At 36.9% G+C, this 19,551-nt stretch overlaps 1 protein-coding gene across 1 annotated transcript in view; it reads right to left on the bottom strand.

Moving 5' to 3' along the window:
- Nucleotides 1-19,551, bottom strand: part of LOC134649346 (V-type proton ATPase 116 kDa subunit a 1-like) — a 65,521-nt gene that overhangs the window by 45,006 nt on the left and 964 nt on the right. The window contains exons 2-5 of the mRNA XM_063504057.1: nt 14,857-15,036; nt 13,235-13,363; nt 10,768-10,856; nt 7,865-7,903 (exon numbers count right to left, since the gene is read on the bottom strand). Coding sequence (XP_063360127.1) covers nt 7,865-7,903; nt 10,768-10,856; nt 13,235-13,363; nt 14,857-15,036 — 437 coding nt within the window. The remainder of the gene's footprint in view (nt 1-7,864; nt 7,904-10,767; nt 10,857-13,234; nt 13,364-14,856; nt 15,037-19,551) is intronic.

Raw genomic sequence — 19,551 nt, 5'->3', positions numbered from 1 at the left:
AAATATCTGTGCATGTACAGTAAGCTGCAGAGATACCTGGACCCCCCTGCATAGAAACTTTATTTGCAGGGGGTTAGTTATCTCTGCAGCTTACTGTACGGTCGAGAAATGTTTTTTATTCCACTTCATAATTTCTTAGTGACAATCAACATGACTAGGTCATTTTAATATGGTCACAGTGACTATGTACAAAATGGCACAGAAATTAAATTCATTATGTGCCGTCAGCAGCAGAAGTAGCAGACGGTGAGGTCAAAATAATCTCTACACGATCTTACAGATCACATACCACATAACAATATATTGTGCTCAGATAATTTTGGAGAATTTTGCACCTTTACCGCTTGGTGAACTCTGCTGCCGATTGTTAGTTTCGTGTTATTCATTCAAATAGTCATAAATGACTGCTATAACGTATTGTGGTTTAGGTAAACCACGGCATATGTATTCATTTTTTAGAACAATGTCTCATTGAATACAAAATAGCTCAGCTCAGAATACATATTATTGAAACAAATATAATATATCTTTTCCATATGAATCTGGGAAGAATTTACGAGTAAATACAAACCTTCAAGCAATGGCATACCTTATTAAATAGTAGTCAGCATTAGGTAGATGTGACGGCTAAAGTGGCCAAATATACCGGAACACATCCTTATTTCTATGGTAACAAAGGTGTGTTACGATATATTTGCCCACTTTCGCCGTGACTATCTATTTGAAGCTAGCTGATATATCTGATTTTCATGCGAAATTTCAAAATAATCAAAGTTATAATTATTTAAACCTAACAGTAAAGGTAACTGATAAGGAAAATAATTTAGATAACGAAGTTATAGAATCTGATAATGAGAACAAATGTGTTTTCATTAAATGCCTCTGAAATAACTGTATACGTAATTACTAGTATTATTCAATGTCAATGTCGTTTCTATTTGCAGGAATTTGATTTGTGCGGGCTTTGTGCCACTTCGTGTCTCGTCTCAATAACAAATCAATGTAATTATCGGTGTGACAAAGTACAAAGTGGCACTGAAATCAAATTTCTTGACTCCTAAACTAAAATAGATGTCATATTCTAAAGAAAGAAACACGTCTTCACCTTCAGCTTCGCGGATAATGCCCTGGACCTGTGCAGTACCCTATCAGAGTTCTAGCCAGGGCGTGCGTTAGCAGCATAAGGGTGGAATCACATCTGTCAGCATCGAGCCGCATTTTATATATGAGAAATCGCTCGTTAGTATGAAGATGCGTACGCATGCTTTCGGCTTTCCGATGCGATCTTCATACTAACGAGCAATTTCTCATATATAAAATGCGGCTCGATGCTGACAGATGTGATTCCACCCTAAGCTGAAGACGCTCATTCCAAGCCGGCCTCCGCCACTGGTAGGCTTGGTCACTTTTTCTTTAGTATATGACATCTATTTTAGTTTATAATTTATCAGTGCGACTACTTAAAACACAAATCATAATATTTAATATAATTGGGTGTGTTCCCAACGTTGGCATTGACTTCTTTTTTAAATTTGAACCTTTCGGTTTTGTTATTTTGTATACCTATGTGTATTTTATGGAAACACAACCATTTCAAATTATTTCAATCTTTGAGAGGTTTTTGCGCTCATATAGTCTTTCCTTGTTTTTTTTTTCAAGCAATAAAAACTCATTAAGAATAAGGAAAAGACAAGACAAAATTGGTAGTCATTTTTGCATCATTCCATCATCCAACCAACCGGTTCTATCTATATTTTGTATTGCTAGCCCATTCATAACTAATTTTATTTATTTATTTTTAAAAAATAATCAGGCAACAAGATCCATAATGTCCATATTATAAATCGCTTATATACTAACTTACATTAGATTCGAGTCTACAAAACTAAACACTATTTTAGACGGCGAAGCGGCCAAAAGGCACAATCCCTTCTCCCCTCAATCCTACACAACCGCTAATCCTTTGTGCCTCCACGGTGTTTGTATCATGGATACCTACATCAAATCGGTACCTCTAAAGGTCGGTAAAGGTTGATAGAGATCAAGCCTTCGTTTGATCTAAAATGAACGAGACTAATATTTTTGCGCGCTCCGATGTGCAATATTATTGCATAAACACATAATATCTGCAGTTAACAACAGTGCCAACGTAATATGAATGTTATCAGTACACATAGTCCCGGACGTGCCAAAACAAGGACGTAGTGATTTTTGCTGGTTATTTCTACGTCACATGCTATAGGTACTTTAGTAAAACTCCTTTGAAAATGCTATAAAATCGTTATAGCTTTTAGCACGCGTAATAGACCATTTGCTATTTCCCGTAGTCGTAAAATGGACTTTATGCCGCGAAGGACCATTTAAAACCAATAAAATGCTGTAACTATTATAGCAATCGAATATTTATTATTTAAGAATTTTCCAGTGAGCAGAAAATACATACATAATATAAGTTTATCTTGTACATACAATAAAAACCGCTAAAACAAATAACAATGCATTAAATATGAAGCGCTATACTCCATTTCTGTCGTAGACAGAGCGACATTTTTTGCAGAATGTATTTTGCTTACGCCAACTGCACATACCAATCGGCATTTAACTGACATTTCTTAAACCTTATTGCAACGCTTTATGGTCTATAATTGGTAAGTCAAGTGTGTTACAAACGGGAAAATAAATCCACCTATCTGCAACAGGAAATTTAAACCGGGGTTTTTCAGAAGCAAACCAGTTTCGCAAACCTGTTATTTATTTAAAATTGACATATAGATCATTGTCATCAAAAAGCGCTAACGACAGATGACAAACGTTATAAGTTACGCAAATATTTTGTAGCACTTTTACTATTAGCGGTATCGTAACTCGACAGTCACGATCTTCTCGAAAATCGCAAGAATCTAAATAGCCAAAATCCATTTTGGGACACGGGATTATAGTCCCAATTTCTAGAAGGTTATGACAAAAAATATCGTGCTTAATACCGAGGATTTGGCCAAACTGGTAACTAAGTGACAGTTACGGTTTTATGTCATATGATCTGAATACTTCTTTACAAAGATAGTAAGTGACCTGGTTTCCATATTGAAGCACGTCATTCTGTAAGAATAAATGGATACCGTTATGTGTAACAGAAACCATCACATGGTAATGAATACCATCACTTAATGAGCATTTAGTGGAACTGTGCTAGTTACAGTACTGCATGGTTATACATATAAAAGACGTGATTTTATAGGACTTAAAACCGTACATATGACTTTAAAAAAGTGAAACCTTCAGAAAAATGGCTAACTAGTAACTACAACTAATATTAATAAATGCGGATGTAACTCTGTTTGTTACCTCTTCGCGTTTAAACCACTGAACCGATTAAGATGAAAATTGTTATGGAGATAAGATTGAGGACCGGAGACAGACAATTGTCACCAATCATCATCATCATTCCATGCAGACGAAGTCACGGGAATTAGCTAGTTGTAAATATTTACTTAGGCTGTATTGTATTTCTAATTTTGGCAATAAACCTCATCGAACAGACATAAGATCCACCGAAATTCAGAATATTGCGCATATAATAATATGCAATGCACACTTTTCTTACACACTTTTTAATTCTATCTCAATTTAATAATAACATAAGTGGACATTTTACGTTGTTACAACCTCTTTTTATGTTAGAGACACATAAAAATCACTATAAAATCATTCACATCGCACGGGATGGGATTAAATGATATATCATTTAATCCCATCCCGTGCGATGTGAATGATTTTATAGTGATTTTTATGTGTCTCTAACATAAAAAGAGGTTGTAACAACGTAAAATGTCCACTTATGTTATTAACCAAACTAACTAATTAACTTATGTTAAAAACCAAAACATTTTCTAGACGTGAGATATCGTATACGATATCTCACGTCTAGAAAATGTTTTGGTTTTTATCTCAAAACATAATCGATCGATCCTACGCAGAATCGATTGAGATAAAATCTTTTATTTTGTTCCGTTATGATGATTCTGCGAAGAGATATGCAAATGCTTTATTGCTAAAACCATAATAAAAAGAAGTAAAAGAGGAATAATTATGATGATGATATGAGGAAATGTTATAAAACAAACTTGTTTTATAACATTAAGTGTAGATATGACTTTTACAATTATTTTAGAAAAACATGAGGAACAAATCTATTTCCTAAATAGCTGACTTAATACTTACTATTGTTTTTCTTTTAGACTCTTCAAATATTATTCAGTCTTTTAAATAACGAATTATAAAAGGGATATTATAAAAACAGGAAAATACCTACAAATGAGTAATGAGCAAATGACAAAGGGAAAATACCGATTAACGCGTGGTCTTGTGACTGTGACAGTGACGTCACACGTAGGTAAGCAATAATACACCGAGTTCAATGACAAACGTTCAACTTTTTTGTCTGTCTGTATGTTACACAATGCGGTATCTCAACAGAAAGGTCAAACAAAAATAGTTTTTTTTTACAAAGTTCGTTCTATCCAGTCATCCACCGAAATTAATTGACCTTCGGTGGATTTTAGATAGAGTTATTCTAATTTAACTATAATATTCTCGTGAGACTCGAACAATTTATAATTATTTCAAACATTTTAAATAAACATTTGACACGTTTCGATCTGTTTTGAGGATTTTGGAATCGATTTTTTTATTATTATTGGTTTACAAGTAACTATTACACTGGCGCATACATGAATCGAGCGTTTATTCGACTTAATAATAAGTAGGTACCTACTTACGTGTAAAATAATTTTAATATAAATAGTTACTTTAGTTTATTAACAGAGTCCAAGGTAACTCTGCACTGACTTGTCATGCGCCAGAGTGTGGCAACGTCACATGACTACGAAAATACCGCTGCGAAATCAGTGCTAAGTTCACGGAAAAAAAACTTAGCTGTGGTAAGCTAATTAGCTTAAATGTGCTCTATTTTTGTAAACCATTCACTTCGCTAATGACATCATCGTGTGATAAAGCATTAACGACACATGACAGACGGATCCGCTATTGTCATGCCCGTTTCAACAAAGCTGAAAGCCTGTACAGTCTAGTTCATAAATATGTATATGTTATGTACATTTTTTTTTTCACCTTATTCTAATGGATTAAAGTGAAGAAATGTACACAACAGCAACATTATTGACCATCGGTGGACATTATGTCTTCGCGATATGGTTTAAAATAATTCAGTTAACTGTGTGGATGTGGTACCGCTCGTGGCTTCATAAACACGATCTCTATGACCAATGGTAGCCTTTATGCCGTTGCAATAAGGTTTAAGAATGGTCTATTAATGATGGCACATTCAAGGTCACTTGGTGCTATGAGGAACTAAAAATCCATTAGATGTAGGTACATACTTATAAGTCTTGATGTTCATTAGCAGAATTCATCTACGTCGCCTTGAGACTGACTTGCAAAGAATGTTACGCGTTTTAATAAATCTTGAGTTGAGTTTCAGATATTTCCTTTATTACGATTTTACCAATGTATTTTAAATATGAGATCCGCATGTAAAACTTACAACAGGATTAAGCACACTCAAGAACACTCAAGGAATCAACGAAGGTACACGTACAGTCAAGGAATTAATTTTGTACCACTTCGTACCTTGTCACAGTGACAATAAATATGAGAACCCTACCGACTTTCATATTAATGTCACTGTGACAAGATAATAATGGCACAGAAATCAAATTCCTTGATTGTTTATCTTGACTTCAGAGCATAGTCTGATAAAACATGGTCTTCTCTTCCCAGAGTGTCACTTGCCTACGTCACAATAACATTGCCACTTTATTTCAACATAACATGTTACATGGGTACATTATATCTATGGTTAATAAGTTAAAATATTTCTTTATAATTTTATAATTTTCATTTATATGTATTTTATCTTAAATTTTACAATAACACGTCATTTTTCATTATTCGTTAGCAATATCTTCCGATTCACGAAAGAAATTTCAGACGTTCGGGTAATTCTGTTTACACTACTGGCAACATAGGATAGCGCTGTCACATTTGACAATCCGCCATGTTGTCCCTGACCGTCATCCTTGTCGAACGCGTGTTAATTGTTATTTCCTTCTCGCTCAGTGTCAGCAGTCGCAGTGTTTTCCAAACTTTTCACGTCGTAAGCTTGGTAATTAATGTTTTGTTACGAAAATGGTTGGCTGTTCTATTCGGAACTGTAAGAGTAGGAGTGAAAAGGGCAGTATAGATTTGTTTTATTTTACTATGTTTCTACATGAATAACTTAAAATTAATGCCGTTAAAATCATTTTCACCGTTGGTTAAAATTCTCCCACATGTTAAAGTTTGAGAACCTGTAAACAGCATGATGACGTAGGCAAGTGACAGTTAGGTCATTCGCGAATCTCGGAAGAGAGTACCAGGCGGAGTATATTATTATACCATGCTTCAGAGGCATTTTTTTTCTGTAGATAGGTAGTACGTATTAACGTTGAAGTTTAAAATAATATACATCGATTAATAATATAACTATTTAGCACACAATTAACAGGATTTAGCCATATATTTAGCGTATCAATACTATGTATATTCTGAGCAGGTAGCACAGGCATTATCAGTTATTACACCTGTGCCTGTTAGGTATATATATGTAATATGAATAGGCACATGGATATACAATAAAATAACGCATCATATCATATTAGCTTACGTGAATGAATAACACGGATATACTGAAAAAAAAAATACACAAAAAACATATAATCTAATATTAATATCTAAGGCACTCGTACCAAGACGCTGTTAGAACCTTTTCAAAATAAACCCACATCTCTTGACATGTAAATTATAAATATCAAAATGTCAAGAAATAACGGATGACCGGAAATTGACAGCATTTACAAATCGCACCTAAGTTCCACATCTATTCTTGAAGTCCAGATAAGCGACTAAGCTCCTAAAATTATGAATTAAAAAAATGTCCAAGTAACCTTATCGAAGAAATATACACGTATATAAAATTATACATACAGTGAAGTGTTAGTAAGCAGTGAGTAGTTCACAGTTTTATAATTGTAGTACTTATATAATATAATCTAAGACCATATAAAAATGCGACACAGTACGGACAGCATTGAGAAATTCATCAGCAATCCAAATATCGATAGATATATTATATATGTATTTGAGCCTAATTCAGTCTAATACTCTAAATGTCCAAAGATGACTCAGAGCCTTCTCATATTAGAGTTTTTAAAAAAACCTGAAATCGCTCGCTCGCTATTTGAGAATAGGCGCGACCATAAAGAAGGAGGCACCTAGCAAGAATATGCCTCGCGAGGCAGCTCGGTCCGTGAAGACGTACAGTCAGCAGCAGAAGTTGCTAAGTTGACACGCTCTATTCTCTGAACAATAAAGTCGCGTCAAGATCATTTTGAACACCTCGCCCGCTTAGCAACTTCTGCTGCTCACTGTACAGTCAGCTCCAGAGTAAAATAGCCCACTGCATAGAAATTTGTTTGCAGGGGGGGTCAACTATCTCTGCTGCTGACTGCAGCCTGAGGTATCGAGGCCGCGCGTGCATTTGCCTCGAAAGAGTCACGTTCTCACACACCGAGCTGCCTCGCGCCGCAAGTTCCTCTTAGGCGGGTCGTTCCGAAGGCCCTACCACGAAACATTTCGTTAACTTTTCTATATATTCAAGCGCTAGAGAGGCTGATAAAATAAAAACGATTTTCGCGGTAGACACTGGCTTTATCGACATTTTATTGTACTGTTCAAATTTCTCAATGTGTCTACCCACAACATAGCACACATTACCCAACTACAGTGTAAATTATGTATTACTGACCACGGTAAGAATTCCAATGACTCCTGCTTATCCCGCATACTAAACAGCAAGCAAGAAAAAGTTAGCTCTTTTCTACTGGTAGCTGTTATTTTGATCATTCATTGTCAATTAAAATTAGTCCTTATTTACAGCTAAATTACGTTTAACATGCTGTCGTCATTACTTTGGGAAACTCATATTTCTATACAACTAAACTAGGTCACAATATCTACGATTAAACGTCGATGATTCGTAGTCGTACCATATAGGGCTCTGACAGTGTCAAAACTGACATATTTCGCTAACGTCTACGTAATTTACTTTCTATACATCTCGCTCGCACTAATATGCGAGTACGAGTCAGATGCATAGAAAGTTACGTTCTCGATAGCGTTTATGTCAGTGCTAACCTGGTGGTAGCCACACACAAGTGAGGATCAATTTTAACGTTCACTAGATTACTACAAATTTTCTTCTAATTAAAACACATATTTCTTAGCCCTAATTTTAGTCTACTGGCAGATCTTAGCCTTTCTATCTAATATTTTACATGAAATCTCTGTATAAACTATCTAAGAGTGACTATAACAATATTCATAGTTTAAGTTTCCATTTCCAAAGAGAATAGCGTGAAGGTTTGGATCATTCGTGCATTTTTGGACATAAGTTTTGACTTTTGGACTTTAAACACGAGTTTTCCAAAACAATGACGCAAAATTTAAATCAAGGTTCAAGTTAGCTTTAAATATACGTCACATAAACCTGATTATCTATCTAAGAAGGTAAATATTAGCACGTGCACGCGACCTTTCGTCAAATAGTAAAACTGTCAGGTTTATGTAAACTGGCTGATTGATTGTCGGCGCGTCAGATGTGAGGTGAACTCAAAATAACACCGTTATCTTGTGGAGATCGCCTAGCGTACAAATGTAGTGCATAATTATTTTCCTTCGTATTTTCACGGAAACGTACGAAGGTGTCTCAATTGCTGTTTCAGTCAGTCTCGGTACAAAACTGAGGTTGACTGAAGTAGTATGACAAATACGAACGTCTCAGAGAAAATACGGTGGAAAACAATTATGCACTACATCTGTAGACATAATAATGATACCAATGAAATGGTTGTATGAAATTTTCTTAACAGAAAGTAAGTTTTCTATTTTCTTTTCTACGTTGCCTATCAAGGCAATAACACATACCAACTGTTTAAATTACGTTTTCACACCTCCTATTCAGAAAAGAGCTTTTTCTTCCCTGCTAGGAGGGATCAAAGTGGCACTTTTCTGTTCAAGCGCACAATTTTCACATTTTTTGCACATTCTTTTTTTAGCTTAAATAATCTGTGTAAGCATCAGATTGTGTCAACACTAAGATTTTTTTATTTTCCTCATAGTTGATGTGAAAAGCAGTATGTGTCACACGGTATCAAAATTATTTCGTCTTGGGCGTTAACACTTGAATCCCTCATTAGTCATTACGCTCAGGATTCTACTTTAGAATCCATCGCTTCATTCAGAATTCAATGTATGCCCTTGACGGAAATATATCATTTTGATCCCTTGTAACACAAACTACTATTTGTTTATGATATGTTGTTTTAAAATTAATTACTTTTCCCCTTTCGGTGGTTTCGTGAATGCAGACACTTGAAGATAAAGCAGGGTGAAGACTAGAGAGCGAGAACGCCCGAAACAAGCAGCATTTACTTATGTATGTATATATTATGTAAATACATTTACAAACACAATTTTAAATTCTTCATTAGTAAGCCTATTCGCAATTAAATGAGGCATGTGTCATTATGCCAGAAATAAACCGTTCGGTTTATTTCATTTCTGCAGAGACGTCATATAGAAAATCGCGGCATGAAAATAATTATTTTCTTAAACACAGTATAATTAATTGTCTCGTCGCGCTCTCTAATCTAAACATGATTTTGACGTCACAACACAAACATTGACAGCCACCGACAACCATCATACGGTTCCCTAGCAACCGCCACGCAACTTTCAAGACTTTGGTGATTTGCCAAGCCTTGGAGTGTTTGGACTGTAACAGAAATACGTGTGATTTATAAATACGTGAATTGGGTCTGTTTGGTGAAAATAGGTAAATTACGTAAGAGTCTACTGATTGTTTGGTTTTTTTACAGGCTTTGTGAAAAAACATAAAATAACGTAAGTGTGTTGATGGCAGTTTAAAATAAGCTGTGTTTAAATAGACTGTATTATTAAAGTTCGATTAGCCAATTTCATTCTAATTTTTTTCAGTCAAATAATTTAATTTACGTACCTTTTCGTACCTTGTCACCGTTACAATCAATATGAAAGTCAATATGAGGGATAGAGACCTCGTACTATTGTACTGAAATTTAATTGCTTGAACGTTCGTTTGAACAAATTGGAGTAGGTAACTGAACTTATTCTGGGATATAAAAGCAAGATTTAAAGATGATCAAATGTGTATAGTAAAAGTGGCAGTACAGTCGCAATCAGATATATCGGAGCGGCCGTGGTGCTCTAAAATATCTGAACACGCACTCTAACGGCTTAATAACAAAGGCGTGTTCAGATATTTGTGAGCTCTTTGGCCGCTACGATATATCTGATGGCGACTGTATTTTTAAAAGCTGCGTTCGGCTTAAGGCATTCACATTGGATGCGGATCAGAAAGTCGCTTCGATGTGCGAGCGGGACATCTCTAGCGTGCATAGTGCTGTCTTGCTCACACACCGGAGCGGCATGCGAATCACATTAATGTGATAGAGAAGTCTTAAAAGCTGCGTTCGGCTTAAGGCGGGTCCACACAGACCGAGCTGCTTCGCGCGGCAGTTTCCTCGCGAGGCGGCTCGTTCGGTGTGTACCCGCCTTTAGTATCAAGTGTAACTTTATTAGAACGTTGGTGCCGTATGTACACATACGTACCCCAGTTGGACGTGACCGACATTTCTGTTCTGGTCGTCGGATATCAGCGCTCGCGTCATGGACTCAGTGGTACCGGCCCCGCCCTCGTGCTAGCGGACAAACATACACATCAACGGACACACCCCTGAAGCTGATGATAATTGTTGAACCGAAGGTTGCCGATACGCGGCACTCGCGACTACTTTATCCCAAAAAACAACCTAAAAATTGCTTGTACCATCGCCCACAACCACACTGTTAACTGACAGTTCGTGAACCTTATTACAAAAAGCATAAGGTCTACCAAGCTACAGTTAACAGTGTGGGCGATGGTACCCGTATGCATTGGGGATGTTTGAGTTCCTTGGGATCAGGCTCGCCGATTCCTGTTGTAGTAAAAAAATAGCACCAGCTCGGTGCCTAGCTACGAAGCGTTTGCTGTTAGTCGTGATTGTGTTTAAAATACAGTGTATCAAAACGCTCGTGTTCTACGACATGAATAAAATAAATGACATGCACAAACGATACAGAAAGCATGACGGAATGGAAATAAAAGGAACCAATTGACGAACCTATGGACTTCAAAAATAAAGTATGTTTTAGTTAGTATCTCACTCAGGCAGCTTGGTTAGCACGCTCTATAAAGGGCCGTTTGGATGGTCTACTAAGCTCATTCCACACAGTTGTCGTGTTACGTTCATGATATAGGTACTATAAACCGGCTGACTCCAATGCTTGCCTGAGTGGTGACCGGTAGACTCCTGTGTCAGCGTCACAGTACAAGCGCTGAAAAACAACATCGCTTTGGTATGCGTTGACCTCGACAAGTGCAGTGAGTTATCAAAAGTAGAAGTCAGCGCATAGAGAGCGTTTAAATTAAGGCATACCCCAGTTTGAGCGCTTGCCCGCCCGCCATGAGCCCCTCCTCCCCCAACAGGGTCACTTGTTCCTCCTCGCGCGACGGGTCCGCCATCTTGGACACACACGCGCCGAAATGGCGCCAAGGTCAATGACACGCAACCAGAGTCACATAAGCGTTAAACTTTGATTGATCGCGCGGCCTTGCTTTGGAATCGATTTCAAGCCTTTTAAACAGTTTTGTTTGACAAATTGGCAACAATGGAGCGTTTATCGCTGACGTAGAATAAACAGGAATGTGACATTGACTGCGTGTGTTATTAAGTCAGTATAGCATCGCCTTCGTCTATACGTATTTTAAATTGTTTTTGAAGCCCAATTTTCATGTTCCTTGAGCAAAGGCGAAGGCATTGTTAAGACCCACAACCTTTTTAAAGAAAAATGGTAAGATTCATCAAGAAAAACAAGTGTAGGAAAGTATTGTTGTTTGTTGTTCTGTCTTAACATTAAATAGTAAACCGATTTCAACGAAATTCACGTAGAACAACTTTTAATTGCCAATTAGTAGACAATCGCAAGTGTACCAAAGTGTGGAACAATCAATTAGTACAACTGTCGAGTGCTTGTGAATCTTAAGTTTATATTAATATAGATTTTATGAAACACTGACCAACCAAAAAATTAATAAAATAGAAGATGGTAAAAATAATATAAATATAAAAGTCTGAAGGTGGGGCTAGTTTTTTTCTACAACAGTCCGACCTTGTATTAAAGTCATTAAACTTTTTGTGTTATCTGTTTTTAGCTCTCAATAGTCAAATGGCTGTAAAAACGAAAATTCATATAAACAGCTTGAAGATAAGCCTCTTAGGCCTTAAAACGATCATAAATCTATAAGAACTAAGTTTATGTTATGGAGGTATAATTATAAATCAAACATGTTTTACAATTTTCATGTTTACCACGTCTCGTGTCAAGACTGTATCTTATCAAAGTTATCAAGCTGTAATTACGTGTAATCAATATCAAAAAACGTTACGTAGGTAACTGATTTTTTTGTCATGTGATGTGATTGGTAAAAAATGTGATTGTGAAGGCGCTGAGGTCGTCAAGAAACTACGGTCATTTAAACAAATTGCTGAATAATAATTATAGTTATATAACGCTTGTTAAAAACGTATATATTTTTTTACATTTTGTCAGGTTCATTTTAGAAAGGGACGGATGGATTATAAATGACTATAAACGATATTGTGTTTGTCGTCGTGTTCGTCATACTTTAGAGTTTATTCTCGTCAGGTTTTCTGTACGTTTTCATATTATCTTATTTTTTAATATCTATAACCTATTCAACAAATTATTCTGACTATCTGTATATAGTCCCCGTCAAAGTCAGTCTATTTAGCAAGTGCTTAATCGGTCTGTCACCTATAAGGGGCTCAATAATAAATGTAAGTCTTTTAACGAGTCAAAGGTTATCAGCAAGGAATACGTAGGAAAATCAACAAAGCCGTATTTCCTTAGTCAAATAACACCTTTTTGGTTTCGTCTAATTTAACGCCAGCCCCAAAGTCAGTCTGTCCCTGTCCTATCACTCCTATCAGCAAAGGATGGATGTGATGATTCTTACCTCGTCGAAGAACACCTGAGTCTTCCTGAGGATGTGCTTCAGCTCTGTGAGCTCGAGGTAATTCCTCTTGAGGGCCTCGGCGTTTTGGTTGACCTCGCGCAGCTCGTTCTCCAGCTTTTCAAAGGTGGCCTGTGAAAAGAATCAAGATGTAACTTTTGTATAAGTGTCAATTGGGCATACATTTTACGGTAAATAATAGTGGTAACTATAAATAGAACGATCTAACTTAGCGCCACTTGCGCCATCCCACTAACCCGGGGATAACCGGTTAAACCGTTAACCCAGTGTCAAATTGTACTGGTAACCATGGTAACTCCAGATTTAACCAGTTAACCTTGGGAGTGAGATGGTGCAAGTGGCGGTTAGTGTCTTAATCGTCAAGACTTTCAGCGATGATTGCGATTTCGCCTGTTTAACTTTGATCATTTGTAGCTAATTTTGGGAAACCTCCTGCCTGACACGTACCTACTTACCTACTTGTATTTCGGACTTACTATAAATCAGTAGCATTAGAAAAATATTCTACTCGTCAAGGTATTTATTTAGCCTACGTTAAAATTGTCGTATCTCATACGAATCTCACGTGTGAAAATAATGACAGCAGTAGGTATTGTTAGCTGAGAAAAACCGTCATCGTGACGTCACAGCATAATTGTTATAACTGAGAGGCAATTAATATTGTGTTTTCGTAGACCGCGAGATATTCCACTGTATATCATGCGATATAATTATACTTAGGTACTTCAATACTAATGGCAAGAACGACAAATTGTAAATAAATACAGTGATGTCCTTGACATGGCTTTTGGTTTTGGTTTTTACTAACCTAACCTAACGACCTTAAAAAAGGTTGCCTCTAGCACAGTAGTATTGTTTATAGCGAAAGGGAAACTAATACGTACCGACGACGGACGTAATTAACTAATTATCTACTATAATGGACGGAGGAAGTTGAGACAAGCGCGCAATGTGCATTGTCTCAATATCGAACATCCTTCGAAGATATTTGAAGCGGTAGAATGTCTCTACGAACCGTTACATTAAATTCCATTGCTTTAAAATACAGTAGCTTGCGCTCCATATCGCCAGATCTCTAAGAGTACGCTTACCTCAAGATCGATCATCTCCCTAAGGCTGAGGTGCCTCTGGACATTCACCTGGGATCTCCAACATCGGGATCCCGTCTCGTCGGATCTCCTTCTCGAGGTAGCGGAGTTTGCGCTCCATCTAGTCAAATCTTCTCTAAGTGTACGCTTACCTCAAGATCGATCATCTCCCTAGGCTGAGGTGCTTTAGGGCATTCCCCTGGGATCTCCAACATGGGGATCCCGTCTCGTCGATTCTCCTTCTCGAGGCGGATCTTACGCTCCATCTCGTCGCATCTTCTCTAAGCAACAAAATACATAAACGAAGTGGAATCATGCTTTGTATTGTCCTTACCTCAAGATCGATCATCTCCCTAGGCTGAGGTGCTTCAGGGCATTCCCCTGGGATCTCCAACATGGGGATCCCGTCTCGTCGATTCTCCTTCTCGAGGCGGATCTTACGCTCCATCTCGTCGCATCTTCTCTAAGCAACAAAATACATAAAAGAAGTGGAATCATGATTTGTGTTGTCCTTACCTCAAGATCGATCATCTCCCTAGGCTGAGGTGCTTCAGGGCATTCCCCTGGGATCTCCAACATGGGGATCCCGTCTCGTCGGATCTCCTTCTCGAGGTACCGGAGTTTGCGCTCCATCTCGTCGCAGCGACGGACCTCGTTGACGAACTTGCGTTGGAAGGCATTGACATCTGGGTTTAACTGTGGGAGAAATAAATAATTAGCTTAGTATTAGACTTCGAATAATGTTCCAATCCCAAATTAGTCACGCATTTCCAATTCTAATTAGGATGATAGGTATTAAGGCCTAAGACTAAACTAGACAAGAAACATTATAGACTCTGTAAAGTGTCATTCTATAGAACTTGCTAACTATGTAAACAAATGTCACTAGTAAATTGACATTTAGGGACAATTTTAATATGGCGGTTTGTTTACATAGTTAGCAAGTTCCATAGAATGACACTTTAGGTACATTCATTGGATCTTAATTTTAAACAAGCCAAGAATTAAGTTGCAATTTTAAAACAAATATATTTTGTAAATGATTGAGTCTAAAGAGACGCCTACTTGACGCGTCTAGTGCCCACTTATTATGATTCATTTCAATATCCAATAATTCATTACTTCGTTACGAGTACGAGATGTCACTTCGTAGTACGATCTAATTGGACCATTAAATACATAACTAAGTGGTCATTCCTAAGCCTTATTACAATAACATAAAGCTCACTAATGGTAATAAATGTTGCTTGTGATTTGTATTATACAGGTCGGAAATGTATGTGGGCGGTGGAGTGATTGAACTGAACGATATTGAAGGTCACTTAACTTGAATATACTCAGTAATAATGTTTAAATCAATATCAATTTCTTTGAAGTGGGATCTGTCTGGAACTCTGTATCACTAGTACATCTTATAAAACAAAGTCCCCCGCCGCGTCTGTCTGTCTGTATGGTTGTATGTTCGCGATAAACTCAAAAACTACTGAATGGATTTTCATGCGGTTTCCACCTGTCAATAGAGTGATTCTTGACGAAGGTTTAGGTATATAAACAACCCGTGCGAAGCCTGAGCGGGTAGCTAGTCTATAAAAAATATATTTCAAGTTTAAATTCTAGACGTTTCAAATAGAACTTGTCATATGAATCCTATAAGTATAGCATAGTTCGATGACTGAAAAGTGAAACAAATATTGATGTAGCAAGAAAAAGATGAGACTCGAGTAAGTCGAGACACTTGAGATTTGCCAGCACGACCCACATTTCACAAGAATGTATTAGGAACTAGATCCGTGATACTGATAAGAGATCTATTCTGTAATCTTAAGTAAAATCACAGGACACTTGACTTCAACGTGATGTTACGAATGCTATATCACACCTACTACGTAGTTACTGAGCGTCACTTTTGTCATTTCTGTGAAAGGACGGAAGTTTTTTTTATAGGAGGCAAACGGGCAGACATATCGCCTGATAGTAAGCAATGACACCTGCAAGTGCAATACCACAGGGGTTACAAGTGCGTTGCCGGCCTTTAAGATGGGAATACGCTCTTTTTCTTGACGGTTTGAAGGTCGTATGCAGAAAGCAGCATTTGATTACGAGGAATCCTAGGGAGCCCCAACTTTCCCCACCGTTTCCATACAGATGTAGTGCATATTTATCTTCCATCGTATTTTCATGGAAACGTACGAACGTGTCTTGCTATTTCAGTCGGTCTCGGTACAAAAAGTACTGAGGTTGACAGAGGTAGCATGACAAATACGAACGTTTTCGAGAAAATCGAAAACAATACGCAATGCATCTGTAGCTCTAAATGCCTCAGACGCAATGTGAGTATAGCAACTATTTGTTAGCCTTGGCCGTGACAGCTGAACAGGTCTCGTAATTAGACAATTGAGTGAAACTAGTCAGCGTTACCATACCTATTAGTCCTATTACCATAACAGGTTTGACAATCTGACTGCTCGCATCCAAATTAATAGTTTGTACCGATGCAGGTTGTACATAGAAGGTAGCATCCTATAGAAGTGGTATACGCGTGCCTCCGTGAGGGACAAAATATACGCAATGCGACACTATGATTGGTCGAATTTATTTGTTGCCCACCATTATCCATACTAAATTTACGGTGGGGAACAAAAAATATGTGAGACTGTGACAAGGACAAACAATAATAGCGCTTTCGTTGCTACTCCTACTGAAAGATACATAAGACTATCCCGTTCTGTCAGTTATCCCCACCACTCATGCCCAATCCAGTTTAATACTAGATTCATGAGGTTGTGGGTATTCAATTTTATCTGTATAGTGTCAGGTATAATAATTTTATTTAGTTTAATAAAATGTTTGAGGAGACAAGGCTTATGTCTAACATCCACTTAGGAACCTTTATGCCCAAAAAGTTGATTGGTGGTTGGTGGATGGTTTTACTTAACACATTCAGTGTCGAAAACCCGACTATCGGGTATTTTATGATTTCGTTCCCAGGCCGGACGACCGGATAGTCGGGATCGTGGTACTACAGCTTTATATGAAGATTTTTTTGTGTCCTGGCGCGGATGTCTTGTTTGGCTGGGTGGCAATTAATGTGTTAAGCCAATACATAATATTCAAAATTATTTTAGCGCCATCAGAATTAAGGTACTAATAACAAGTCATGAATGACCACTAATGCACCTTATTGTATTTGCAGTAAGGTATACAATGACTGGTGATGAATGAATGACTGAGCATTAGCATGTAAGTGTAAAGATTGCCTGTTAAATGCGGACATTAACAGTTTAAAGTTATGATTTATTTACATTGAAGTATTGGTTATCATTAAACTTTATTGGCAAACTAATGATTTTTATGATATATGTATTGTTTTAAGAAAAAACGTGTTTTTTATATATTATATTACTGTTATTGTTCTTTTATTCGAGATGAAAAGTCCATTTATAACAAGGGAGTTAGGCTAGTTTAAAAATAAGATGACAGAGCGACCACAAAGCATCTCGGTTTCAGCTTGGCCAAAATGCTTTTGTATGTCTGTCTGTTCTCCTCTACCTTTCCCATATCTCAACCTATTCTCGTAAAATATTTTAAGCAGGTTTTCAGTTTTTGGAAAACTCTGTATGCCTAAGAAAATCTTGAGAATCAAAATAAAGTATATCATTATATAACAATTTATATGTATGTTGGTAACAAGTCACATGCCTCTATGATGTTATCAAATATTGATTAAGCGTTATCATCATTAATTGATTGATTACAAAGGATAAGTGAAACTAAAAGATCAATCAAATTACAGCTTTACTGATTATTGATAAGGCTAGGCGCTAGGGCAGGGCTTGTTATCCATATTCCATACTAATATCACAGAATAGATAATAGTTAATACCTACAGAATTTTTACTGTCTAACAAAATCAATGACAAATCCACATTGTCCTCTCCTTGTAAGACCCAGAGCAATTTTTGTGTTTTTAATTTGCAACTTTCTTTTATTTCTATAAGAGTTCAAAGCTCAATTTGAATTTGTTTTGTACAGTCGCCATCAGATATATCAGAGCGGTCAAGGCGCTCACAAATATCTGAACACGCCTCTGTTGTCAAGGCGTTAGAGTGCGTGTTCAGATATTGTGAACACCTTGGCCGCTCCGATATATCTGATGGCGACTGTACTTGCGCAAGCATGTGGGTTTTTACCAGGTTAACGCATGGCATGGTCTTTTTTTTGCTCACTAGACTGTGCGTTTAAAACATTCATGGCTAGAGACCGGTTAGGCAGGTTCTCTGTTTGTGGGCACTTTTTGATACATACGGGTTTTCCCGTTTTATGGGCTGCGGTTGAAGCGCGTAGCTCGCGCTGGCACTGAATGTGTCAACAACTGCTTGGAGCAGTCATAAGCCAAGCTCATTTGAACCATACAAGTCCATACTAATATTATAAATATCTCTGTGTTACTTCTTCACACTTTAACCACTGAATTGATTTAGATGAAGATAGTAGATACTATACAGGCAAGGTTGCGGGCAAAAGCTAGTAATGTATTACTAGTAGATCTTATTTGGAAACAATAAGAATTACAAACAGTCAATTCTTTTTCTAGCACAATAGACATTTTTGGCATAATAGTAAAGTGGTTGTAAAAGCTATAGAAAATGACCATTACTTGGGAAGATAATAGAAATATCTTGCTTAGTAATGCATTTTTAAAATTAGATTTACAATGTACAATATATCAACCTAAACTGTAGACATTGTTAAATATACCTCTTTACAATTTCTGAAACTATTGTGTTATTTAAATGAGATACAGTGATATATTTGTTTTTTGTTGTCCACTACACTTTTTTTCAAATTTGGGATTTTTTATGTTATTTCTACTCTTTCTATCCTAATAGGAGAAAAAAAGTGTCCTAAGGTTTTTATTTCCATTCCGTCACCATTTTTCATGGACTTTGTATGGCGCTCGCGGAATGGAAAGATCGAAAAATGTATGGAAATTTTGGGACACTTTTTTTCTCCTATTAGGATAGAAAGAGCTCGTGATTCTGAGTAGAAATAACATAGAAAATTCCAAATTTGAAAAAAAAAAGTGTAGGGGACAACAAAAAAAACGCCCATAGTTCGTAATTCGCTGACATAAGAGCTATGGGATATATTTTTGAGATGATTTGTGCAGCCATATTTTTACACTTGACTGTAAATAATATATTGTTGCTA

This window comes from Cydia amplana, chromosome 7 (assembly GCF_948474715.1).
Source record: "Cydia amplana chromosome 7, ilCydAmpl1.1, whole genome shotgun sequence".
In the NCBI taxonomy this organism is placed as follows: domain Eukaryota; kingdom Metazoa; phylum Arthropoda; class Insecta; order Lepidoptera; family Tortricidae; genus Cydia; species Cydia amplana.
Note: the sequence above shows the minus strand (reverse complement) of the source record. Positions and strands in the feature narration are given on the sequence as shown.